Source organism: Mya arenaria, chromosome 13 (assembly GCF_026914265.1).
Source record: "Mya arenaria isolate MELC-2E11 chromosome 13, ASM2691426v1".
Lineage (NCBI taxonomy): Eukaryota > Metazoa > Mollusca > Bivalvia > Myida > Myidae > Mya > Mya arenaria.
The window spans coordinates 58,348,097-58,375,466 of record NC_069134.1 but is presented as its reverse complement, the minus strand read 5'-3'; the positions used below and the strand labels follow the sequence as shown (position 1 = coordinate 58,375,466).

Here is a 27,370-nt window from a genome sequence, read left to right as displayed (position 1 = left end):
TTTGGCTTTGTGCATGCGAGCTTCGAGTGTTGACCGTTTGGTAGGTCTCAAATACGGTTTAACGGGTACGTATTATGCAATATTTGAGTGTAATAACTAAATATGAGTTTGTAAACCATTGTTTTATCCTGTTGGTATTTGTGCATGCGCGAAGGGAAAATTTTCGCGCGGGTGCTGGTCCGGTGCCAACGCATTTGCATTTGGGTGCGGATTTATAGATTAAAAATTAAAGACAAACTATGTCACGACCCTTTTTTATTTTTGAGACCGTTACCATAAACACCGATTTTTTTTTTTGGTCTACTTTAGGCCCAACCCTTTTTTCAGTCGAGCATACCAAAGTTTACCCTTACTAAATACACACAAATTCCTCTAGCATTAATCAGTTACAGACTTCAAAGCAATAACATGTAACGTCTCCATACCAGTATAATCCAGTAAATATTGTAGGGGAGACAGCCTTCCAAATACATGTACCATTGCGTATCGATAGCCGGCTCATGTCACTGTATACGCGCGTACCATTCAATATGTCACGGTTATGTCGCTGGCATGTGCACCCTCCTGCCATAGAATTAAATGCTTAAGATTGTCAAATACTTATTTTTTTTTCTGATTAAAATATGTATGATTCTAAATACAAACAAACTTTTCATAATTAGTAGTTTATACCTAATATTAACCAATAGAAATACCAGGAGCTCACTCCATTCGTGCGACTGTATCAATTCGAGAAAATAGAAAGATACATGTGAAAAAATAACAATGTTACGACGATTTGAAAAACGACACAAGTATGTCTATGTTGTCAATGCCATAAGCTTTCGGCATCCGCGCATGCTCTCTTTCCACATCACCCAAGCGGCCATCTTGAATGAATATCACTCCGATTTTTTCTTGCGCCCACTCCACGATTTCATTGATGACCGGTGTATCCACTCCAACCATGTCCGCTATCTGCTTTAATACCACAAGTCCGTAAGGTATGTCCTCGACAATGTATCTGTATCCGAAATCAGGCACGTATTTCCCGTCTTTTGTCTTCGACATTGGATGATTAAGGCCCTCATAACCGCTGTTGGTTTTCAGACAAGAAACTAATGTTGACTTGTCAGCAATTTGGTCTCCATAGTGATGGATAAACCAATCTTGCATTGTTGGGATGCCCGAGAAATCGTGCTGAGGAAACTTCTGTGAAAGCCTTTCAGCAGTTGCTATAACTTCATTGTTGACGCCATCCAGGTATTTAGCAGCTGTCTCGTCAACACCTTGGTAAAACAGAGGCGGGCTCTCCAGCGGTCCACCGTCCCAGTCTTTCCACCTGGCATACATGATCGGAGGATGAATTGTCGATTTGGCCATCAGTGTAAGCTTAACATAATTCTCGCAAAGCTTCACCACTGGCTTTGGTCCCATCAAAGTCTGCAAGAGGGTCATCAGCGAATCCTTTTTTGTCGTAGACCCTTCCGGATTAACCATCGAGCAGTAAACCTCTTCCTTTGTTCCGACTATATCCACCTCCTCTCCATATTTCGTATATCTGCAAGCCCAGGGTAGTGTCTCCAAAGCAACGATAGTGTTGCTCTTTCCATTTTCACGTAAGATAGAACCACATTGGTATTCGAATCCAGCATGTCCTGGCATTCCAATCACTATTGCTGTTTCCTTCAGGTGAGGTGTAATTAGTTTGAGGTACGTCTCGTGTGCATATGCTGGTACGACTAAAAAGACCATATCTGACCTTGAAATAACACCAACATCACGTGTAACGCTAAACTTCGTCTCGCCAGGACGCTGTTCTCTGACTTCACCATTTCTGTATTTGACTCTGAACCCATTCTTTACCAACGTCGCATTCCAGCGCTCGGCCTCGTCTTCGAATATGTCGAGGACTGTCACGTGAGTATTCTCGACCAATGACGAAATCCCTGCAAACGCATGCGCACCATTTCCTCCACCGCATATGGTAACGGTTAATCCTTCCATTTCCACTACTTAAGATATGTATGCGGAAAACTGGCTGACCTCTGTGGAAGTTAGGTTAAGTGTTTCTAACGGCTAAAAGTGTTTAGATGTAACTCTTTGGTGTTCCCTTAAACATTTAGTCCATGAACTAAAAACAATCCTATCTTCAAAACACGTTTAAACGTAAATTCTTTCTTCAAATGTTTATGATCCAAAACGTCTTTAAAACACCTTTGGACGTATCTTAACTTTCTTCAATTTTAAACATCACATCATCCTAGCTTCATAGTCATTTGCAATAACTGAAATGATAAGATGTTGATATCATGTTTGAAAGCATAAAGTAGGTTAATTCATACATGGAAAGCAACGATGTGAATATATTAATACTTGTAACTTCTCTTATCTCAGTATTACACGAGCATTTAGCATATGTCACTGCATTATTTTCGCGAAAATTCGCTGAACATCGTACACAAGATACAAAATAAAAGATACGAGAATCTTTATTTAAAGTCGGGTACATAATAACAAAAAAAACAACAACAATGAGTTATTTTAATATATGAATAACAAACATACTTAACATAACAATACATATGTATGTTAGGCCGACCATGACTCTGCAAAAAGTATTGAACGTCGTCTAGGCATTTCAATCGTTATTTGTGATACTGTATTATTAGAGGGACTCATTCATGTTTTGTCACCTTTTTTCCAAGTAATGCATCTGGTACCGAAATTGCAGGAATAAATACACTTCAAGTATAAAAAATAATCTGGTTTTAGTTGGGTGCAAACCTACGCCTGTTAAGTGAAAGAAACATTTGAAAACTGACAGCAAACCGTCACTTTCACGAGGACGAATACTCAAACTTAAGGATAACTTAACCTTTAATCCCTTTGTTCAATCGCTATTCAAAATCGTGTTTGAATCTTAGTTTTAACAATGCTAAGGATTTGTCATACAAAACAGTACATTTTACAAAAACATGAGTGAGTTTCTTTAAATAGTACACTCCGCCGCTAAGATAAATGTTCAATCCCACCTATAGCAGTAATGTTTATAACAGAACAAATTATGGAAATTAATAAGATGCGCTATATTTCATTTCGTTTATGGTCGACAGGCATAATAACATTAGGTAATAGCTATTTTTCGACATAGCAGGTAACCTGTTCAGGTAAACAAATTGTCTAAAAACGGAATTAAATTAATCATTTTTTTAAATTTTATTTAGTTTTTCATCGGGTGAGGAGGGGGGGGGGGGGGGGGGGGGGGCTTTTCGTACCTTTTTGTAAATTTAACTTGAAAATTTCATGGTCGTGAAAAGTCGTACCATTGACTTTGGTCTTTAGATTCACTGATGGATACATTGATGGTTGAACTCTCATTTAGTGTATTAAATGTCAGTGTATTCTCTACTTCATCATACTTAATTATTTCAGACGCGTAGGAAGCAAACTGACTTTAGGGCCGGGAAAAGGGTGGGCTCGGGAGGGTTATTCCCTCCCTTTCGAGACTTTTTTCAATTTTGAGCATTGAAAGAGTCGTTTTCCAGTGAGTTCAGGTATTATTTTCAGGTTTCTTCTATACCTTATTTTGGTTAAAATAGTTGATAGATATAAAACTTGTTTAGTTACATTTATTTTCTGTGAAACCGTCGTTAATATGATAAAACAGTAAATAACATGAAATGTTATCTTAGATATTAGACTGGTAATTTCAATAAAAATATAGAGTAAACGCCTTTAAAGTGTATACTTTAAATTAACACAGCGAGCTTCCCTACCCTCGGAATCTGAGCGTGACATACCAATGATATTTAGCTTATAAATACGAGTACAGTCACTACCTTAATTGTTATTGAATGCCTATCATTTATTTATATACCATGATGAATGTAAAGTTAAAAAAGAGAGAAAATCTTAACGAGCAAACGTGATACTTATTAAAGGCCGATATAAACGCTTTCATGGGCTTGAATTATAGATTATAACCTTCTTGGCTGTAAATGTAGGTTATTATATACTTAATTTATATTATTTTTATTAAAAATGTATACAGGCAGACGTATACGCATGTATACTTGCATCATGTGACTTGATATTTAGCCTTGCAAATAAAGATAGTCAAGATAACGCACATCATTAAAGGTACTTGCTCGTGTTTTTGAACAAAATAAATTATCCCGATAATGCATATGAACACTTATTTTATCATTGTTTTACTCCGTGATTTCGACTTTTGCCGAAAGATATTCAATTATAGTATAAAAAAGTGTTTTGGTTCTAGTAGGGTGTGGGGTGCAAACCTACGGCGGTAAAGTCAAGAAAAAAATAGAAAACAGGCGCCTTCACCATCAGCCAACCATGAGCTGTACACATGTAATGGATATTATGACCTTTTAACAATACATTGATAACATCACATGATAATGTCAATCAACCAATCACGCATTAACAAAGCCGTAATTAAGCGACCATTTATAATAGCGTTTCAAAAGCAAATGAACATTGTGGTCTTCTAATACGATATTTTAGCAAATATCAACATTTGTTGCAGAGTTCCAGCCGTCAGTATCTTAGTTTTAACACTCCTAATTATTTGCAACACGTTATACAAAAAATGCAAAAACGTTAGCAAATCCCTTTAATATCATTTATTTCATAATCAACCGATAACTCAATGGGTGACATTTTACTTCCTGGCTCGCTTAATACTTAAAGCAACTGAAAAAGAAAGTATTCTTAAATGTAAAATACACATTTGTAAACTGGAAAGTTTGTTAGTGTTATTTATGGACAGAGAAAGTGAAGGAATGGAAACTGGTGAGTGTATCATTTTGAGATTTTAATTAAATTTTAAAGTTAACCTATCTAATGTTACATTTACGTCTTTTTAGGTCAAGTGTTAAGAGAGATAGAGTTGAATTTCCTCTTTCATTAACAATTAAATTGTTAATATTCTTGTCTTAGTTTAAACATATTTATTTTACAACGATTGTGAAACAAGTTATTACAACATTATATTAATCACTCTCGTTGGCACGATTTAACGCGAGAGTGTGGTCTTGTGTTGTGGGGGAAACCGGAGAACCCGGAGGAAACCCACTTGTCCGGCTTGGTGACCACAAACCAAACTCACATGCAGTAATGGATTGTGAGCAAAGTGATTAAAATTGTTGTCTTCTGCATATTCTTGTCTAACGGTATTATAATAGCAAACACTTGACCGACCGTTTCATAAAACAGATGCATTACTTCCTTACTAGGTAATTGTTAGATGACATGAATTAAAATCTTAATGATTAAGAAGGGGTGAAATGAGCGTAGCAAACGAGCCCTTCTTAATCATTTAACTTCTAATTCAGGTCATCTAACATCTAAGGACATCTAACAATTACATAGTAGGGAAGCAATACAATGACATTGGCTAACACATTGTCAATGCAAAATCGGACGCAGGGATTGTGTATCGAGTGAGTAGAAGTGGACGGACCTTTAATCACCCGCGGAAGTTCTTATATCTTAATAATTAAGCCTAATACTTAATGAGCGCCTGCCATTTGATTGGATGTAAATGTAGGTTGTGTTCTAAATAAAGAAATACTTATTTGAACATCTGATACCATAACTTAAAAACGACATCGGAACTGACTCAGTTAGCCAAATATTTAGTAAACAAGATTTGACGTCAGTCTGTCAGCGTTTGTTTGACGCCAGTCTGTGGAGGTGTGCGACGTAGTAGACTGAGTCCAATCTCAGTTGACGTCCGTGTGTGTTTCATCACATGGATGCCAGTTTGGCAATGCGAATTGGATTTTTTGACGTCAGTTCTGTCGAGGTGAGCGACGTCATAGAGTGAGACCAATCTTAGCCGACGTCGTTTATGTCTGAGCGTGATGCTAGTTTGGCAATGCGATTCGGATGGTATGGTTTTTTCGGTATTTTCAAACATTCTCGCAATTCGGACGTCATATGTTAGTTGTATAGTGTGATTTAACTGATTACTTTTATTCTCATTCGAATACCATTATCTTTTAGCTTGTTTTAACGTCGCATTAAAGAAACGTTCATTTTATTAGAATAACACACCAAACATGGCTGATGGCGGATCTCTTCAGCGGGAAATTTATAGTCGTGAAGAATCGCAGAAGGACAACACTAAGGATGGAACAAACGTCATCGGCAATAGTACAGACACAATGAACGGTGACGCTGACGACGCGACTGCGCTGGACCCTGGTAGCGACATCCGGTTGGAGGACGTCGAGAGTATGGATCTGGGAGATGTCTTCGACTTCCTGGAGGCCCGAGAGGTGCCGTGTCCGGACGTGGTGGATCTGAAGGAGATGCACGATCTTGTCCGACGGACCCTAAGACAGGAGGCGGACAATGCACCGTCTTGCCCAGCCGCCGGCGCCGATGATGGCAGGGTAGGTTATTTTGTAGTGCGCTAATTTAACCTGATAATTATATATTTGCGTACCAAACAATCTGTTTTAATAAAGTCTTGTATATGGACTATTATAAACGAATGAGGTTGAATACATGTATGCACACTGATGGAACTTGAAACCGTGACTTATGAGTCGCGACAAATCAAGTCAAGTCAAGTCACACGCCGTTTATTCACTCATACCATTATACATGGCAAATAAAATTATAAACACAATACAGATAAATCACTGTTGGGTTGGGCATGTTTTTCGAGGCGATTTGCGCAGATGATATAGCACTTTACTTGCAAGCATGGGGTCGAAGGCTTGATCCCCTGACGGCACGATTACTGTCATTCTATGACATTTGCCAGCCAAATTTGAACCATGCTTGAGCGCATTAAGAAGGGAGGGTGCTAAACATGCGTTGAATGGGGAAGACGTTACTACTGTTGTTAGAACTTGTGTCCAACCCATTTGCTTTTTGTATACTCTATATCACTGCTATAAATTCCGATCATGTTGAAAGAAAAAAGGCAATAAAATATGTTTAAATCAAATCATGCGGTGATTCTAGATCCTAACATTAATTGTAGTCTGATATGGGATTCAAGTACACAAGGGATAGGTATCGTTGTTGGGGTTTTGAAAGTATCTAGCCTAGTTAACGCAGTTGGCAGAGCACCTTGCTTGCAAGCAGCGGTCCCGGGCTCGGAACCCGAACTTGAATCAGTATGTGACACATGATACACGTAAAATAAAAAGCCTGTAGGCGAGAAGATAGCGGCGTGGTGTCTTAAGACAGGTTGACCTGAACAATATAATAGCAGCATCTGGCTCGAAGAAGTCATGTGCGATTAGTGAGCGACATGGCGACTTGGCAACGACAATTTAGCGGCCTGCCAGCCTGGTGGCCTAGCGACCCTGTCGGGTGGCTTGAAAATTATCTAGCGGCATGATGGTTTGAAGTTGTCTAGTGCGTTAAGTAAGCGGATTGACATTTTATAAAGCGGCCCGGTAGCGGGTTTTTTCTTTAAATATAATTGCATTTAGTACTTAACTTGCTCAAATTTACGTTACCGTTGCATATACAGTCGAACCTCGTTGGCTCGAAATCCCAGGGACCGGCGAAAATACCTCAAGCCTCAGAAAAGCCAAGCGGTATTGTTTACCTTCAGAATAAGTAAACCCGTCCTTTATATCTGCTTCGAACCAACTTGGAGTTCGAGCCAAGCGAGTTCGAGCTAACGCGCTTCGACTGTATAGTAAACTACAGGCGTTACAAAGTGAATAAAGCACGTGTTATGATGTTATAACCTTTTGCGCTAATTTTAACCTTTGTTTTGTATGTTTTAGAATCCCCATAGAGTGTACATGTATAGAAAGATTGACGCGTGACGTAACAAACAATGGCAATTTCCAACGTCGAACAAAAATAACGTCACTGACCAATTATCATACTGGTTGACTACTTTTTATATAAATACAAGATGGTAAACGAAACCATTCAGTGTGTCTATACCGTTTTAAATCTTCCCTGAAGAATTTTCCCCTCAAACATATTTAATATTATCAAAAGTATTTTTACAAGGACGGTCACCTAGCCGAGGCACTGACTAAGGACACTGTGATGAAACAAGAGCTGGCGGAGATATACGACCGTGTGATTCCATTTATACGGACGGGCCTCAATGCTGATCTACGGGATCCCCTTATCAAGCTGTACGGAACGAACTTTGAGGCCCGTCTGGAGCAGAACCGGAGAGAGCTGGTGAATGGAGACTGTCCAATCGTTGTAGCGGGTTTGTTATGTTATGATTTTATTGCGTCTGGTCTTCAAAACAAAGATCAGAATTTCTAGCATGGTTAAATTATTGGATCTACTTATCAGAGGTGGGAGAAAAGTAGATCCAACAATTTAACCATGCTAGAAAATCTTATCTTGCCCACGGGCGAAGATAAAATGCCCGTATGGAACTCCTTTTTAATGGTCGCAACATTTTAATTACCTCCCTTGTTGAAGACTGTCGTCTGTAGCATCATGGAAACCTTGTCTTGTGGCAATATTTAGAATGCTTATTTATTATTTCTCGCTTCAAATGTCAGCATAAAACAGTTTCACGCACTTTTCAAGAAATAATACATCACTCTCCTTATAACTGTTTAAAGACCGATTTGACTATTAACACAATCTGAATCACTGCGCGCATATCCATGACAACCAAGAATTATCACATATCCATACGCATCTATTTTCACTACGCAAAAAAGAGTTCCAGCAAAAAATACATTTTAACGTTATTTTGTTTAACTTAGGTGGGAGAAAAAACATCTACGATAGCCTCTCGTGTAAGATAGGTTCATCCCGACCCTCGCGCAGGGTGTATTGCGGAAACTCGGTAAACCTCGTTTCCGCAAAACACCCTACACTCGGGTCGGAATGAACCTATCTTACACAAGCGGCCATGGGAGATGCTTATAATCAGTGAGGTTGAAATATTATACTTTCAGGGGAGACAAGCGCGGGTAAGAGCAGCCTACTGAACTTGCTGTTGGGGACGGACATCCTGCCACACTCCCTTCTTTCCTCCACCTCCACCATCTGCTGCCTCCACAACATCCGCAGCACGGATCGCCGCCGCTTTGTCGTCTACCCGGAGGGTGGCGGCGCGAGTGTGTGTCACAATATTGAGGAGGGCCGCGAGAAGGAAGCGCTGGAGAAGCTGAAGGTCGCCGTCAGCGAGAACAGGAGCAACCCTGGGGATTATTGCTCCCAAGTCGATATATACTGGCCCATACCACTCTTAGGGGAGAATGTGAGTCTTTTTTTATGTTCAGGTCGTATGAATGATCGAGCTATTTAGTGTCATACCTTGCGTTTGTCTGTGTCGGTCTCCTCAACATAGGGCTTGCGTCTTTCTTTGGTTGGAGATAAAGCATTTAGTTTTCACTGTTTGCTAAAAAGGAGTTTTGCAACACATTATAGAAAAGCAATTGTGTCTATAATTTTTAATGTTGTGAAAACTGTGTACCAGTTAATACATTTCCCTTCCCCGTTATCTTCCCTAGACCCAGGTGACGATCGTGGACACCCCGGGAGTGGGAGAAAGTGGCAATATGACTAGCCGCCTCTTCCGGTACCTACCAAACGCAATTGCGTTCATCTACGTTCTCAACAGCGCGAACGCCGGTGGAATACAGGAAGATAAGGTACCAATATTAACAAGCGTCAAACCGAAGCATGAAAGTCAAGCGGATCTATCTCGTTCTTTATCGTATGTCACTGAAAAGCTTTTCGCTGTCCCACTCGACCCACAGCCCTCTAAACACCATATAATACTAAACCATGTAAGCACCGCCGTCTTTCTCAACGTCAGCAAATACGCGAACGCCGGTGGAATACAGCAATATGAGGTTAGTATCATACGTGGCTCCCTATTTAACCCGACCGCCGTCTCCATCTACAGCATCAGTAGTGCGACCGCCGGTGGCCTACAGGGATATAAGGCAAACGTCATACGAGACACACTCTTTAGAGTCTTTACCCCACCGACGTCTCCATCTACGTATTCTACAGTGTAAACGCGTCTATATCGATATAAGGCACATGTTAAACGCAAACCCCTGTTAGAACAACAACCGTCTCCATCTACATCATAAACAGTGCAAACGTCGTTGGCTTACAGGGATATAAGGCACATGCCATACGCAACCCCCTGTAAGAAAACACAGCCGTCTCCATCTACATCATTTACAGTGTAAACGTCGTTGGCTTACAGGGATATAAGGCACATTTTATACGCAACACTCTGTTAACCGAACCGCCGTCTCCATCCACGTATTCAACATTTCGAACGCCAGTATGTAGTCATAGGCGGTAAGAAAAGTTGATTGTCGGGGTTTGATTGAGCTTGCAAAATGCAAACAAGTATTTAACAAAAGGAATTATTTTATTATGAAGTCATGGACGGTAAGAAAAGTTGATTGTCAAGGTTTGATCAAGCTTATAATTGCGGACATTCATCTAACAAACGGAATTATTAATAGTTCGATAATACATAACCATTGGTAAAGTTGTTAAAGTAAGTAAATATTTCTGTATTTGTAGCTGATAGAGATCGTTCGAGAACAGCAGAGGGACGCTAAGAGGGGTGGCATGTCGGGGTTTGACCCGGCTTGTACGATGTTTGTTTGTAACAAGTGGGACATTGTCGAGGACAGGGAAGGGAGACAACCGGGGACGGAGAACAAGGTCTGGGAAGACACGCTGGATAAGCTGGAAAAATATTTCCCGAACTACAACCGGAACCACGTGTACAAAATGTACACCACACAGGCAAGAGGGATTGCACACTTCTATTATGATAATAGTTATTTTGAATATACAAATAAGATTCATGTTTTATCTTGTTCAGGCGCGTACCTGCCAATACGCGAGAACGCGACTGAATTCACATATATAGTTTCTGACAGTTTTTAACAAATCAGCCTAACGTGCAGTATGCGTACTTGACATGTTCATGAAACTTTCTTTTTTCAAGTACTAACTTAAGCACCTCAGAACACCAGATTGCACCATGGTTTTTAAAATTTCCCAAAGAAACATGACCCCCCCCCCTCCCCACCCACCCGAAGCACAATTATGAATCCATATTAATAGAGGGCTAGTTACGCCCTGGTGCCATTGGTCAAAATGCTGCACTGCCTGATGTCTTAGTCCATATGTACTAACGCTTTGAGTCTTACTTTGAAACTCTTGGGCAAATTCAGAACAATCACTCTCACTCACACTCAATGAGATAATCCTGTGTAATCACATAACGGTCGAGATATTTTCGAGTGAAAGGTCTATCCGTATTCACAGGTGTGAGTGAGACTAAAGTGTTTTGCGTGAGTGGGACATTTGTGAGTGCTCGGCGAGGCCACTTGAACCGCCCTCGAGGATTGGTTGTGAATACGAATGAGTGTGAGTAATAAAAGTACATGACAAGTAGAAAAGATGAAATATATCAGATATTTGGAACAAATAGGGGACATCCTCGTTCCCAGACAATATTTAAGAGACCTGGATAATCCATCGAAGTGCATGTACTTCAATAACGTGGCCATCTATAAAAAATAAATTGTTCAAAAGGATGCGCCAATCATATATTTGTTTTGTTTCGTAATGATCTTAAACGCCCAGCAAAGTTGATGGTTGCAATTCATCGATAGCTGCAAAGACATGCGGGTAAATGTACGCGTAGTTATCAGCCTAGCGGCGTGAAGTTGGCGGACTAGCGGCCTAAATTTGTTCTCTATTTCAAGGTCATTGTTTATGCGTTTAATTGGGAAATATGATTGACCAATGTGTTTTACTCGTACATTAACATAGCGGCCTTAATTGTTTTCTACTCAAAACATTTATATATGAGTTTTCGTCTAAAACACTGCTAAAATAATTGTTTTTAATTGCAAAATTCATCACGCTGAAGCGATTTTTTTTCAAAAAGTCGATCAAGCAGTCCAGCGGCCGAGCGGCGTGAAGCTAGCGACCTGGTGGCCTAGCGGCCTAAAATCCCCCAAACCTCAATCCAGCAGCCCATAAAAAGTGGGAAATGCAGATATTCGCTAAAGGATGTTGATTTATGAATAGAAACATTTCATTTATTATTGTTTCAGAAAAGAAAACATATAAAATGCTTTGGAATAGGAAACATTTTTAGGCCACTAGTCACATGAGGCAGCTAGGCCGTCAGGCAGCTAACTTTACGCTGCTAGGCCATTTCAGAACGTCGTCAGGGAATTGATATGTATTTTCCAGCCTACATTCACTTGGATTAGTAGTAGTAGTAGTAGCAGCAGCAGCAGCAGCATCATCATTATCGTCATCCATTTTCCCCTACATTTCTTCAGTTGTGTTTCACTCCGAAGTGTAATTTCCACATTGTATAATGTAAACACAACCATAGTCAAACAGATAATCCGATATGATCATGTAAACATACATGTATATAAATTGTATTGGTCACTTGATGAAGTGGAGTGTTGGCGAGGCGTGTGAATACGAACAGATCACTTGAGTGTCACTCCCATTATTCCACTCAAGTGATCACTTGAGTGTCCCTTATAGTGGGAATGTGGTTGGAGTGTGAGTGAGAGTGGATGTTCTGAATGCGGCCCTGACTCTCCTGCTAATTGCAATGGTGTCACTGTAGGGGCCATTTTCCTGTGTGTTCGTTTATTGGCTCAGGGCCATTAAAGGTCCATTAAGACAATAAAACAGCCAAAACTGCACAGCAGGATACTCAGATCGGATATCTGATAAGACAATTTGGCAATAAGATTAAGATCAATTAACAGAGGTTGTGTACAACTATACGGATTGTTTGTTTGTTTTTTGTTGTTGTTTTTTTACCGAATTATTTTTTTACAATCTTTACTCCTATAAAACTATTTTAACAAAATGCGCATGGCCCAGGAGCGGCTTTACTTCATTTTACGGGACCTGCCGACACGATACAAACAGTAACAAGATAAACAATTAGTAATTGCAGGTTGAACGTTTGTTTTCTTTATTTTAATCAAAATAGGATATGAATGGCCTATTTTTCAATCTCCGAGAGCCGAAAAAGTTTGTTTCCAATATGGATATCGGTATATTTTATGCACCAGTCAATTGAAACTACGCCCCCCCCCCCCCCCCCACCCCACCAGGTCCGGGGGTATACCGGGGATAGCAGGAGAAATGGGGCGTATTGTACGGGGTGAATGCGGTGGTTTTGTCTTTGCGCCGAAAATAGCGAGGGAAATAGCATTGCCTTAGGTTACTTGGGTGCGGGGGGGGGGGGGGGGGGGGGGGGTTCAAACGCGAAAGTCAAAGTCACCGCTATTTCCCGGACCTAGGGAGCCGTGGTTATAATTGACTGGCGCATTATCGGTCTATTTATTCATACTATTGTTCTGCTCAATAAACTCTTTAAAACACTGCCAAAAAGTATTACAGTCTAGGGTATTTTTAATTTTGTCAAATTTTATTTTATGTTTATGGCAATGTATTATTTTGATGATATACATGTTCAAGTATGTATACAATATAATTTTGGTTAGTTGAAATTTTTTATTGTGATCTTAATGAGCCTTTGTCATCAAGCCACTGTGGTTACACCAGGCACCCGACATTCATGTAATTCAGTCGGAACTCTTCGGCTAGTATCAAGATATGGCCTATCCCGAAGCTTGCCAAATGCCGAGTTGTTACGATTGTCATGTAATTATACCATTCGGAGCACATCGAAAAATGCCGAAGTGTTCCGAATGGTAATATACATCGGAATTCATTATTAAATAGCTTGCATTGAACTTTTTTAATTGCTTTCATCGAGTTTGCTTTGATAATTACATAGTCGACGTGTAAATCCAAGTAAACAGATATGCTTAAACAAGCAATATATTTTAGGCCCGGCGATACCAGGCTAACAAAATGGGTCGGACGGAAAAACTGAAACGCTTGATGGAAGGATTTGAACAACTCGTGCCTGCCAGCCTGCTCGGGAAAATCACAAAACACTACAGGTTGTATCATTAAAAAGCAGTATCAGAGGATTTTCAGTTTTAATTCGTATGATGGAATTATCGCTTTTATAAGAAAACTGTCACATTAGCGTTAATCTTAATCGGAACAACTCGGCCATCTCCGGCAAGCTTCGGAATATCTGTTGGAAAATGGCCGAAGTGGTGCACAATTTTATTTGCTTTTAGGATATGATTTTACTGAGATTGCTTTAATCCCACAAAGCGAAGACTCAGGCTCAGAAAAGTGAATTTATACCATCAAAATTAATGTTTCCAAAATATCTTCAATAAACAGATTTTTTCACAAAACGAAATGTACTTCTTGTGGAATCGGTATAAGGAACGGATGCAGCTTTTTTACCATTATTACATTTTTACCATTATTGCGCGTGTAAGAGCAATTTGATTTTATGAAAAAGAAAAAAAATACAGTACAAAATGCAAATGATAGTTTTAAATCGCAAAATCGGACTCAAAACGTTAACGAATAACTACTCATTTTGAAAGACAAAGAACACGTGTCAGATGTTGCGACTCGAGCCAAAGGCATCTTGTCTGAGAAGCTGACAACTTTTCCTCTTGACCACTCCCAGTATAGTTCACCCTTTTAGGGCTTTATGTTTATTCTTTATCATTTCTCATTATCACGTGACCTATAGATGGCTTGACAAGCTTTTGGAGCGTCTGCAATCGTTTGTGGCGACCCGGATCAACCGCGCACGTGACTCAGATGAGGAGAAGCAGCGCCTGCACGACACTGTCACCAAGCGACTCAATACACTGAGCATGGACGCCGGAAAGGTAGGTACCGGTTATTCGCGCATGCGCAGGCAAATTGGAATGTAACGATGAAATAATGCTCAGGGGTTTCTATTTTTTTCAACAACGATATCTGTTTACAGATAATTTGGTTAAAGGCACTTAAGTAATTGTTTGGATTTTTTGAAAAGCTCGCTTTTTAGAAGCTAAATATAGCTTTGCCTAATACTGCCTTTTAAAACGCTAGAACTCCATGTACATACAACGAAACATTAAAACATATACTTCAATTACAATAAATTTGTGTGCGTGGTTAGGTGAAGGACAGCCTTATGAAGAGGGCGCGAGAGGCTTGCGAGGATATGTCGCGCCTTTTGCACGGACACCTCAACACACCGGAAGTGCAGGACCAGCTGAAACACTGGACGGACCTGGAGGCGCCCTCACTCGAGGCGGACGACTTTGAGGCCACACGTTTTAAAGGTACTCAATCGCAGTTTGTGTATACCACGTGATAAATTGCGTCATAAAATGCTACGTCGGAAGGCAATATTTTGATTTGTAAAAAAGACTTTAAACAAAGATAACTTCACTATTTCTTCAGCATTTTAAATGAAGCATGAAGCAGTCTACGCTGCTTACGGAGTCCCAACTTCGGTCTTTTACAAGAATTTGATTGCGAGTTAAGTTTCTTAAAACACCTCGACAAACCTTTTCACAATACGGCCGTCTGGCGCACAGGCATCTGAATCATTGTTTGCCACTAAAATATTGTTTAAAACCATTTTGGGTACAAACAATGAGATAAACAACACATCTGAAGATATTTAGTGTCTTTGATATACAAAAAAGAAACTAAATATCTTCAGATGTGTTGTTTATCTCATTGTATGTACCCAAAATGGTTTTAAACAATATTTTAGTGACAAACAATGATTCAGATGCCTGTGGTCTGACGGAGCACTGTCAAAACATTATTTAGGAAACAGGTTTGTCGAAGTGTTTGATGAAACTAATGACCTCATCAAATTTCGAAAATAAAACAAATGCGGGGCTCAATAGGCGGCATAGACTGCCTTTTGTTTCATTTAAAATGGTGTTGTAAAAGAAAAGTAATCTTTGCTTTAAGTCTTCATTTTAAGCAAATTTTTGCCTTCTGACGTAGCATATATGACGTAATTTATCACGTGGTATACACACACTGATTCGGAACTCTTCGGCCATTTTCTATCGCAAACAACCTCGGATGTATATCAGTTGAAGGACTTCAATTTAAAAAAAAAACTAATATTGATTAATAGTAGTGTTTTGCAGTGGCGCATCTTCCGGGGGGGGGGGGGGCAGATAGGGTTGGCAAGTAATGTTTTTTGGGGGGCACATCTTTATTGGTTTAACTGTACAAATAAGTTGTTTTGTCACAGTTTAAATTTTATTTAAGTATTTGAGCAAGTAAACAACCTAATTATCGAGTATAATATAATATACGAACCGAAAAAGTATTTTGAAAAATGACATCGGGGCCCGAACATTCGATAAAAAAAATCGGCGACGTATTTTACACAGACAGCTGATCAAAAGTAGACAAATATGGCTGCAGTTATACGCATAAGTTTACTGTTTTCAGAATATATCATATACCAGAAATATAAGTTGTTTTAAACTTGCTTTGTTAACATTTTATGTTAGTCATTGCTTTTAATAATGTCAGTGTGTGCCAACAAGATATGTGTGTGCATGACAAAAGTTTAAATTCAAAACGTTGCCGCTTTGAAACTTTCCATTTCGGCCTTTATCATTTATTATCGTCTAGTTCTCTAAATTATGCTAGAGCCTTTGTAAATTAAAACATAATAATTTATTTGAAACCCTTTTTGGAATATGTTGTCAAGTTGTTTTTGCTTCAGTTAACTTAAATTTATAACAATGACATCTCAGTAAATGATATCTTTTTAATTCAATTAAATATCTGCCAAACATTATTGACAGTGAAGACAAATGTTAATTCCATGTCATTATATGATTAAAATAATGCATTAAAGTTTGATATATATTTAGTTGTGCCCCCCCCCCCCCATTTAAAGTCATGAAGTTTATCTGCTAAATTGAAATTATCACGTGATCTACATGCAGCGAAGTTAAAGCTGCACTCTCACAGATAGAACGCTTTGACAATTTTTTTTTTTGTCTTGGAACGAGCCAATTTTTGTGAAAATCCATGGAAACCAGAAATATAAGACTGCTGACAAAAAATTAGATCACAGATTTTTATATTTAAGTGAAAAAAATCATGTTTTATGCATTTTTCCATAAAACATTAAATTTCGAAGGGAAATATGCAAATCTGTGCTCTGATCTTTTGTCAGCAATCTTTTATCATTGGTTTGCAGATATTTACGCAAAAATTTGCTCTTTCCAAAACAAAAAAATAAAAAAGTTTAAAAAACGGTAAATCTGTGACAGTGCGGCTTTAAACTGTTTAGATTTCTGACATTGAAACGTTCCATATACATCTGAGGTTGTTTTCGATGGAAAATGGTCGAGGTGTTCCGTATGAATGGTACTAAAAGTTGAAACTGGTATATATCAGGAAAGTCAGTGTTACTTTGCAGAAATCTACAAATGATAGAAATCGTATACAGTAACTTTTCAATTATTAAAATGGAACGATGTTACTTTTTGAAAAGTGCACAGTGCCTAACGATGTTAGAACTGTGTTTCAATGATATTTTTTTCACGAATTATTACGAAATTTTTGAAAATTCAAGTGTTAATAGGGGTGGCGCAGGTAGAGCGGTCGCGAGTGTTTTTAACTTTGTAAATAAATAAAGCAATGAAAATAATGCCACAATCTTACAAAATGAAATGGTTGACGTCTAGGCGACAATGCCATAATGGAGCGGATTCGCGGAAAGATTCGCGACTGGGGGCACGAGACAGGGCACGTGAGGCACGCGCTGGAGGACCTAACGCGCCGCTTCCGGGAGAAGTGTCGGCTACTTTCCGAGGAGACGAAAAAACTCGAGGTCATCATTGAAGGCGATCCGCTAGGGGACGATGTCGCGTTTCCGCTAGGTACATGCGCTGGCATTTGATAATATTTTAAGTATTTAGATAATACATAAATAAAGGCGGCTGAAGGGATTTTGCTATGCCATTTCACACTCGAGTTTTAAATCAATTTTTGGATTTACTCATTGCTTAAAATCTTTCAAGCTGCACTCTCACAAATTGTCTGTTCTGACCTTTATTTCTATTCTAAAGTTGTCTTTGAATGAACCAATTTTGCGTATTTGTCTAGAAACCAGTGATTTAAAGCTGCACTCTCACAGATTGAACGTTTGACAACTTATTTATTTTTTGTCTTGGAACGAGCCAATTTTTGCAAAAATCCATTGAATCCAGTTAAATTATACTGCTGACAAAAAATAGATCGCAGATTTTTATATTTAAGTTCAAAAATTTATGTTTTGTGCATTTTTCGAACGGAAATATGAAAATCTACTTTAAAATGAAGTTTTCAGCCGTTTATCGAACAATCGAGGTCTGTTGTGTTTTGAGAAATGATGTAGGACTGAATTGCATTGATGCCAAAATAAGCTGATTCTAAAATAAAAACTAAAAAAAAATATGTCAAAACCGTCAATCTGTAAGAGTGCAGCTTAAATAAAATAAGATATTTTAGATCGATTTTAAACAATATCGGTTCATGCTATCTTTAAGTCGATGTTTTCGAAATGATGCAATGCAGATAAAAAGAACAACATAAAGAAATAAAAAAATAGAAAATTACATACCTAACTTATGTTCAATCAAATAAAAAAAACAATATAAAAATGAAACTTATTTACTATCCTTTTAGGAAGAAAATCAGTGGCTGTAGAGGACACACAGTTGTTTTCCAAAAGCGAGAAGATTATCCTGGTGGTGGCGGCGCCGCTCTGGGTTCCCATAGTGACGGCGGCGTCTCTCCTTTTTCTTCCGGTCGGTGTTGGGATGCTTATCCGTGAGAGCATAAAGGTGAAGTCGCAGCGGGTGGCATACGAGGCGGACAAAGCCGGAAGTATGCGGAAATGGACGGAACTGATTATGTCCGCCATGTTTACCCGAGAAAATATTAAGGAGTTCATTTTTGAGACATACTTTAACATGTTCGAAATGAAAATCAATGAGTTGTGTGATAAAAAGATTCCGGATTTGATCGCGGCAGATCGAGAACAAGTGAGGAACATACAAAAAGACAGACGAACTGCTAAGGAAATTTTGGATGACTTTAAACCGGTGCAAGAAAAGCTGATGACAATACTGGGACATCTGAGGTTGTATGAACTACGTCACGTGGCCACTGACGTCATCGATGTGACTCAACTGCGACGAGAGAGGGAGGCCGGGAGCGGAAACTTTTCGACGGTGTATAAGGCGCGCTTGGAACTGCCTGGGGAGGGAGGGAGTCGCGTGGTGGCGCTTAAGGTGCTCAAACGGCGGCTGGACGGGGAAGAAATGTACACACAGTTGACGGAAGTTGAAAGCCTAAGGTAAAATACATGCTTTAACCTTTATGCTTATAATTTTGCTAAATTGAAAGCAGAATGTTTAAAAGTTATATAGAAATCGGATATAATATTACTGATAAAACGTATGTACTGAGTGGAGAAAAAACAACACGGCAGCGGCTCAGTAATTTACATACCCATGTATAAAATTATACCCCCGCCAATCTAAGTTCGACGAGGGCATATTAGAGTCACCCTATGGTCGGTCCGTTGGTTGGTTCGTCTCAATTTGCCTTGTGAAGGAATGATGGAAGATGGAATCTTATAAAATTCATCCAATGGTAAAGCACAATGAGAGGATGAGAAGTATACAAGGACCATAACTATATCCAAGCTTAAAATAGAGTTATTGTCCTTTGTTACTTTTTCTTCTCGGGAGCATAACTTGAAATCTACTTAATGGAATGTGATTACGCTTCATAAATAAGTAAAGCACAAAAAACGAAAGCGCAGTTTACTAGAACCATAACTCTGTTATAGCAAATTACAGAGTTAATGCCTTTTTTGTTTAAAATTTTTGTCCGGGCAAGAACATGCAAACTACTGGATGGAATTTCTAATCAATTAAAATGTTGTCCCTCAGCTTTAATAACTCGAAAACTTTTGATATATATAGGTTGCCATGTAAGCTTATCACTTACCAAAAGACCTTTACTTTCTTATCTATAAACAAGACGATCCAAAAATAAACAAGCATAAAAAATAACCTCCACAACAATGACACTTTTAGGTGGTATATCTAAATATGTATCAGCCATTTCTGATCATGGCGGTATTCGGGGATATTAATCACATTCAGTGATAGCTCTTTTTTAAGGATATATGACTTAACCGATGAGCTAATTAATGCTTCCCTAAAATTAAATGTTTACGTTACAGGCGGCTAAAACACGAAAATATCGTGGAGCTGATGGGTGTTTGTTACTCGGATTTGCTGCCGCCGTTTGGTGCCCAGGGGGAACCCGAGCCCCAGAGTGCTCCTAAACTCATGATGGTACTTGAGCACTGCGACACCAGCCTAGAGACACTGGTCTTTGATAATGAAGATCTCAAGTGCGGGTAAGGGGTCACGTGATTACCTGATTGTGATTGTGCTAAGATTTGAATGTGATTAGTGTAGCCATTTTTCACGAACTTTGTTCAATAGCAGCTCTTTCATTACAAAATTATATATTTCAAAAACTTGGAAACCGCATTGAACCCGGATTTTTATTTTTACAAATGGGATTTTGCTACATGGTGTATGTTTATAGAGGAAAATGTAAATGCTGCTGACCCATTGGCCCGACCTTATTTTTGACCCGCGATTACCCATATTCACACTGGCACGACCTAGTTTTTGACCCGCGACGACCCATATTCACACTAACACGACCTAGTTTTTGACCCGCGATGACCCATATTCACACTAACACGACCTAGTTCTTGACCCGCGATGACCCATATTCACACTGGTACAACCTAGTTCTTGACCCGCGATGACCCATATTCACACTAGCACGACCTAGTTTTCGACCCCCGATGACCCATATTCACACTAGCACGACCTAGTTTTTGACCCGCGATTACCCATATTCACACTGGTACAACCTAGTTTTTGACCCGCGATGACCCATATTCACACTAGCACGACCTAGTTCTTGACCCGCGATGACCCATATTCTCACTAGCACGACCTAGTTTTTGACCCGCGATGACCCATATTCACACTAGCACGACCTAGTTTTTGACCCACAATGACCCATATTCACACTAGCACGACCTAGTTTTTGACCCGCAATGACCCATATTTACACTGGCACGACCTAGTTTTTGACCCGCGATGACCCATATTCACACTGGCACGACCTAGTTTTTGACACGCAATGACCCATATTCATACTGGCACGACCTAGTTCTTGACACGCAATGACCCATATTCATACTGGCACGACCTAGTTCTTGACCCGCAATGACCCATATTCACACTAGCACGACCTAGTTTTTGACACGCAATGACCCATATTCACACTGGCACGACCTAGTTTTTGACACGCAATGACCCATATTCACACTGGCACGACCTAGTTTTTGACACGCAATGACCCATATTCATACTGGCACGACCTAGTTTTTGACCCGCAATGACCCATATTCATACTGGCACGACCTAGTTTTTGACACGCAATGACCCATATTCACACTGGCACGACCTAGTTTTTTGACCCACAATGACCCATAATATTTACACCGGTTCAATCAGTCTAAAATATTCTGAGCTTTTGGAGATTATTGACACAAAAGAATAAGGAACTTTAACACAAAATTAAATAATCGACCTATTTACGTAGTTATTTTTACCTACATACTTGACCCATAGTCGTACTGATCATCATATCATAATGACAAATATTCCGACTAAGTTTTCTGAACATTAACCAAATATTTTATACTGGTCTTAAATACCATGCAGAAAAATATACTGACTGAGTTTTGAAACTTGAGCACAAATATTGTCTTAAAATTTGACCTAGTTGATGATCTGAGATGTCCCATATTCAAACTAGTCTTATCATGCTGACAAATATTCTGATTAAGTTTCATGAATTTCGGATTGAACATTGTCAAACATATGTACCTCAATTGTTATGCACCAGTCAATTGTCCCCAGGTCCGGGGAAAAGTTGGGGGGACGGACAGATGGTAAAATCCCCGCCAAATGCCCCCGCACCCCAGGGACCCTAGGTTAGGCCCATTCCCCGCTATAATTAAAGCGAAGACAAACCCATCGCATTCACCCGGCACTGCGGGGCCACATGAAAGGTAAAAACACGGCCCATTTCCCGGGCGATACTATTTCCCGGTCTCTCCTCGTAAAATCCGGTCTCATCCGGTCTCATAATTCCCGGTTCATAACTTATGGCCCCAGGCAACGGATTGTGTTGCTGATGTTTAAAACACGATTTTGACAATCTTATTTGTTTTTATATGTAACAAAATGGTATAATATATATAAACATTATGTCTTAATTTATGCAATTTGTTATAGGTCTACACTAATTATGCAATTCGTGTTTAAGGTGTAGAGAAAGATGCGATAGCAGTACAAATGCTCATTTTTTTGGCATAAAAGATTGAGGGCGGCTAGAGTATGAAGTAACTTAGAATTGCAACTTTTAAATTATGTTATGTCAAAGTTGTTTATTGTTCTTCCTTTTTTGTTTCCCCCCCCCCCCCCCTCCCTCCAGATTATATTTTTTAAGAATTAATGATTGCAATTGAAAAATTCCATGTTTGCATATCCGACTCATATTGATACGATACGATATGTTTATTGCGTAAAACATTATTCAATGTTCATAGCATGTAAACAAGTAAATCAAAGAATGGAGAAAAAGTACACAAACACATTTTCTAGAGCTAATAGTTGCAATGTTATAACATCCTATTATAGTAAGTATGCGTGTGCTTAGACATTAAAGCTACTACATGAAGAGTGTTTATTTGAAGTTGCGCCATTCTTAAGTAATCAACACATTATGTCTCCATTTTTCGTTTATAATTTTGTGCTATTCGCTAACATTGAATACATTTGAATACATTCGTCGTTATTACACAACTTTAAATAGCCGAATATATTTTATTTGTCAACTTGAAGTTTGCAATAAAACTCTAGCTGTTTAAGAAATCTGATGCTGATTATTTTATTTATTTTTGAATTTGGTTATATGTTATCATCGTATTAGTTTTAATCAAGATTATTAGAGCCTTTGCATAACAATCATTTATTCTATAAAATTGCCTTTATAATAAACAACAATATTTTTAGGGTATGAACCGAACAGTAGCCGTGCGTGTGTAATAAAAACTGGCTTATCCGTTTATCATGCCCTTAACGAGGGACATTCGCTAATCTCTTACACGCGTAATCTTTGTAATCCTATTACCCCCTGCGGTCATTTACACCTTTTTTATCACGCCCGATAGCTACTATAAAATTTGGAAAACAGAGACCGGAGGAGACCGGGACCGGGAAATAGTATCGCCCCCATTTCCCGGCTATCCCCCCGGACCTGGGGGGGGGGGGGGCGTGGTTACAATTGACTGGTGCATTAAAATTACAATAAAAATAATCGTATTTTTTCAGCATGAAAGGCGACGCAAACTTGTATATATGTATTCATTCAAATAGGCTTTTTCCTACCAATTCAACTCCTATGCAAAGAAAAGTACATTTTCGGCGGGCATATGTGAGTGCCTCACCTCACTACTGAAGGTTTTGTATCCGTGAAGTGTAGAGATGTTACATGAGTTATCTCCCGCCACTTCAGGTCCCAGTCGGACAACCGGCGTAAAGATGCCCTTGCATTCTACCAGCGGACAGCAGCAGGTATTTGTGAGGGCCTCACCTACATCCATGACAAGAAGTATGCGCATAGAGATCTCAAACTCTCAAACGTCCTGGTGAGTTACCAGTGCATGCTATTTTATTCAGATAATACCAATTTAATAAGGCTGGATTGTGAAAAAAGTAACAAGTCAATTTCTTATATACATTTAAGTCCATTCCCTTGGTATACCGCCATTTCTGGGATGTCATGAGAACGTGTTGGTCCGGTATTGGTCCTTACAGGGCAGTATTTTATACCCAACCAATCGGGGCTCCACAATCTCTTGGACAAGAGGTTGACGCCTATATCATAAGACTTGGATGATAATAATTACATTTGCTCCAAGCACGAGACCACTACTATTAACAGGTCTAGTGGGTCCTCTGATACTGGACTTATCAAAAACGCTAAGTTACTGTGGTCGAATTTGGATAAGGCTGTTTTCCTGGGGGAATTGATAGCCCTGGGACTAGATATCCAAAGAATCATCCCATATACTAACAATATGTCACTTATCTGATATTAATTTTCCTTTGACTTTGAAGATGAAAGGGCACATAGCCAAGTTATGTGACCTGGGATTCGCGAGGCAGGAAGTAGACATCACAGGGACGTTCGTGGGCACCATGTCGCACATGTCGCCGGAAATGCTCTCCAACAAGCGGTACACATACAAGACAGACATTTACAGCCTCGGGATTCTCCTCTGGGAGCTATGGTACGGCCGTTATGTGTACTCTGAGGACGAATACCGTACCATACATTGGACTGTTCTTATTGATGCTATCAAAGCAGGGACCAGGCCTAGATGCGACAAGAAATACGCTATGGTGGATAGTCTTAGAGAAATAGTTGAAAAATGCTGGGATAATGATCCAACAATTCGTCCTGAAGCAAGGGATGTTGCGGTTATAATCAATGCTTTGTAGAAAAAACAACATTACGGCATTATGCTTATAATAAAAGTTTTTTGGAATAAACATTTCGCTTATAATTATGGTTTTTTAAGAAGAAAACACATTTTGCCTTTATGCTAATGATATAGGTTTTGTTAGACTAAACAACTTGACGGCATAACGCTTATTATCAAGGCTTTGTAAGAAGGAACAAGTTTACGGTATTACGCTTATTATCAAGGCATTGTAAGAAGGAACAACTTGACGGCATAACGCTTATTATCAAGGCTTTGTAAGAAGGAACAAGTTTACGGTATTACGCTTATTATCAAGGCTTTGTAAGAAGGAACAAGTTTACGGTATTACACTTATTATCAAGGCTTTGTGAGAAGGAACAACTTTACGGCATTACGCTTATTATCAAAGCTTTATAAGAAGGAACAACTTTACGGCATTACGCTTATCATCAAGGCTTTATAAGAAGGAACAACTTAATGGCATTACGCTTATCATCAAGGCTTTATAAGAAGGAACAACTTTACGGCATTACGCTTATCATCAAGGCTTTATAAGAAGGAACAACTTTACGGCATTACGCTTATCATCAAGGCTTTATAAGAAAGAACAACTTAATGGCATTACGCTTATCATCAAGGCTTTATAAGAAGGAACAACTTTACGGCATTATGCTTATCATCAAGGCTTTATAAGAAGGAACAACTTTACGGCATTACGCTTATCATCAAGGCTTTATAAGAAGGAACAACTTAATGGCATTACGCTTATCATCAAGGCTTTATCAAGGCTTTATAAGAAGGAACAACTTTACGGCATTACGCTTATCATCAAGGCTTTATAAGAAGGAACAACTTAACGGCATTACGCTTATCATCAAGGCTTTATCAAGGCTTTATAAGAAGGAACACCTTTATGGCATTACGCTTATCATCAAGGCTTTGTAAGAAGGAACAACTTTGTGACATTACCTTATCATCAAGGCTTTGTAAGAAGGAACAACTTTACGGCATCACGCTTATTATCTAGGCATTGTAAGAAGGAACAACTTGACAGCATTACGCTTATTATCTAGGCATTGTAAGAAGGAACAAATTTACGGTATTACGCTTATTATCAAGGCTTTGTAAGAAGGAACAACTTTGTGACATTACCTTATCATCAAGGCTTTGTAAGAAGGAACAACTTTATGACATTACGCTTATCATCAAGGCTTTATAAGAAGGAACACCTTTATGGCATTACGCTTATTATCAAGGCTTTGTAAGAAGGAACAACTTTGTGACATTACCTTATCATCAAGGCTTTGTAAGAAGGAACAACTTTATGACATTACGCTTATCATCAAGGCTTTATAAGAAGGAACAACTTTATGGCATTACGCTTATCATCAAGGCTTTATAAGAAGGAACAACTTTATGACATTACGCTTATTATCAAGGCTTTATAAGAAGGAACAACTTTATGGCATTACGCTTATCATCAAGGCTTTATAAGAAGGAACAACTTTATGACATTACGCTTATTATCAAGGCTTTGTAAGAAGGAACAACTTTATGGCATTACGCTTATTATCAAGGCTTTTTATAAAGGAACAACTTTATGGCATTACGCTTATCATCAAGGCTTTATAAGAAGGAACAACTTTATGACATTACGCTTATTATCAAGGCCTTGTAAGAAGGAACAACTTTATGGCATTACGCTTATTATCAAGGCTTTGTATAAAGGAACAAGTTTATGGCATTAAGCTTATGGTATTACGCTTATTATCAAGGCTTTGTAAGAAGGAACAACTTTACAGCATTACGCTTATTATCAAGGCTTTGTAAGAAGGAACAACTTTATGACATTGCGCTTATTATGAAGGCTTTGTATAAAGGAACAACTTTATGGCATTATGCTTATTATCAAGGCTTTGTAAGAAGGAACAACTTTACAGCATTAGGCTTATTATCAAGGCTTTGTAAAAAGGAACATCTTAATGGAATTAACATGTGACAGAAAAATGCTAATCATCAAAGGCTGGACATTGTAATTTACTGTATTTGCTTTGTGCCATGCACGATTTTTACTCTGTGATACAATATACTAGTTATCGGTACATGTGCGGGAACACACACACATACATATGTTCACACATTATGTTTACCCACATAAATATATATGTTCACACACATACCAGTAAAATATTCACATACTATGTTCACACACATAAAAATGTTCACACACATAAAAATGTTCACACACATACAAATATGTTTGTTCACACACATAAATACTCACTACAATGTACATGTGTATGTACACACATATAAATATGTTCACACACATACAAGTAAATATAATTACACACAGAATTGTGTAATATGAAAAGTATGAGACATCAATTCGAAGGCTTATTATACGATGTACAATACTTAACTCATGTTTTTTATTTGGAGGAATGTCAATCTGGTCTGGGCCCTCAAATTAACATGGCGCAAATAGGAGCCTTTTAATGCCTGGCTGATCAGAGGTGGTCAAACTTAATCCACTGGCCCCAATTTCTTGAAATTTCTTATGGGTAACATGCTTAAGAAGCTTAATTTATTAAGCCAAATTTCTAAGTCGAATCGTGATTTTACTTAATGAAAAATAACTTATTGTGATGAGCATACAGACAATTTTCTTTTGAAAAAAAAGCCTTAAGTATGTTAATAAGGCACAGATCATACCAAAACAAAAATAGTGAGCTTGGCTCTTCCTATTAAAAGGGACTTAAGATGTTTGGAGAAATTGGGGCCTGAGGTTTATACGACCATGTTCCATTGATTTTT

General features: G+C 38.8%; 2 protein-coding genes across 4 annotated transcripts; one reads left to right on the top strand and one right to left on the bottom strand.

The window, feature by feature from the left end:
* Positions 1-768: 768 nt before the first annotated feature.
* Positions 769-1,986, bottom strand: LOC128215427 (opine dehydrogenase-like). Its single transcript, XM_052922111.1, has one exon. It carries the CDS (start codon positions 1,984-1,986, stop codon positions 769-771), a length of 1,218 nt encoding a protein of 405 aa, XP_052778071.1.
* Positions 1,987-4,658: 2,672 nt separating this feature from the next.
* Positions 4,659-27,336, top strand: LOC128214180 (dual serine/threonine and tyrosine protein kinase-like). 3 transcript variants are annotated; one of them, XM_052920520.1, is made up of 14 exons: positions 4,659-4,797; positions 6,054-6,404; positions 7,999-8,209; positions 8,919-9,223; positions 9,477-9,617; positions 10,516-10,743; positions 13,846-13,961; positions 14,621-14,762; positions 15,038-15,203; positions 17,598-17,792; positions 18,580-19,252; positions 20,150-20,329; positions 23,581-23,713; positions 24,186-27,336. In XM_052920520.1, exons 2-14 carry the CDS (start codon positions 6,069-6,071, stop codon positions 24,567-24,569), a joined length of 3,210 nt encoding a protein of 1,069 aa, XP_052776480.1. In that variant the 5' UTR covers positions 4,659-4,797; positions 6,054-6,068; the 3' UTR covers positions 24,570-27,336. The 3 variants fall into 3 exon arrangements, with proteins under 3 accessions (XP_052776480.1, XP_052776478.1, XP_052776481.1); XM_052920518.1 differs by lacking the exon at positions 4,659-4,797 and adding an exon at positions 4,848-5,898; XM_052920521.1 differs by lacking the exon at positions 4,659-4,797 and having other exon boundaries at positions 5,916-6,404.
* The last annotated feature ends 34 nt before the right edge of the window (positions 27,337-27,370 follow it).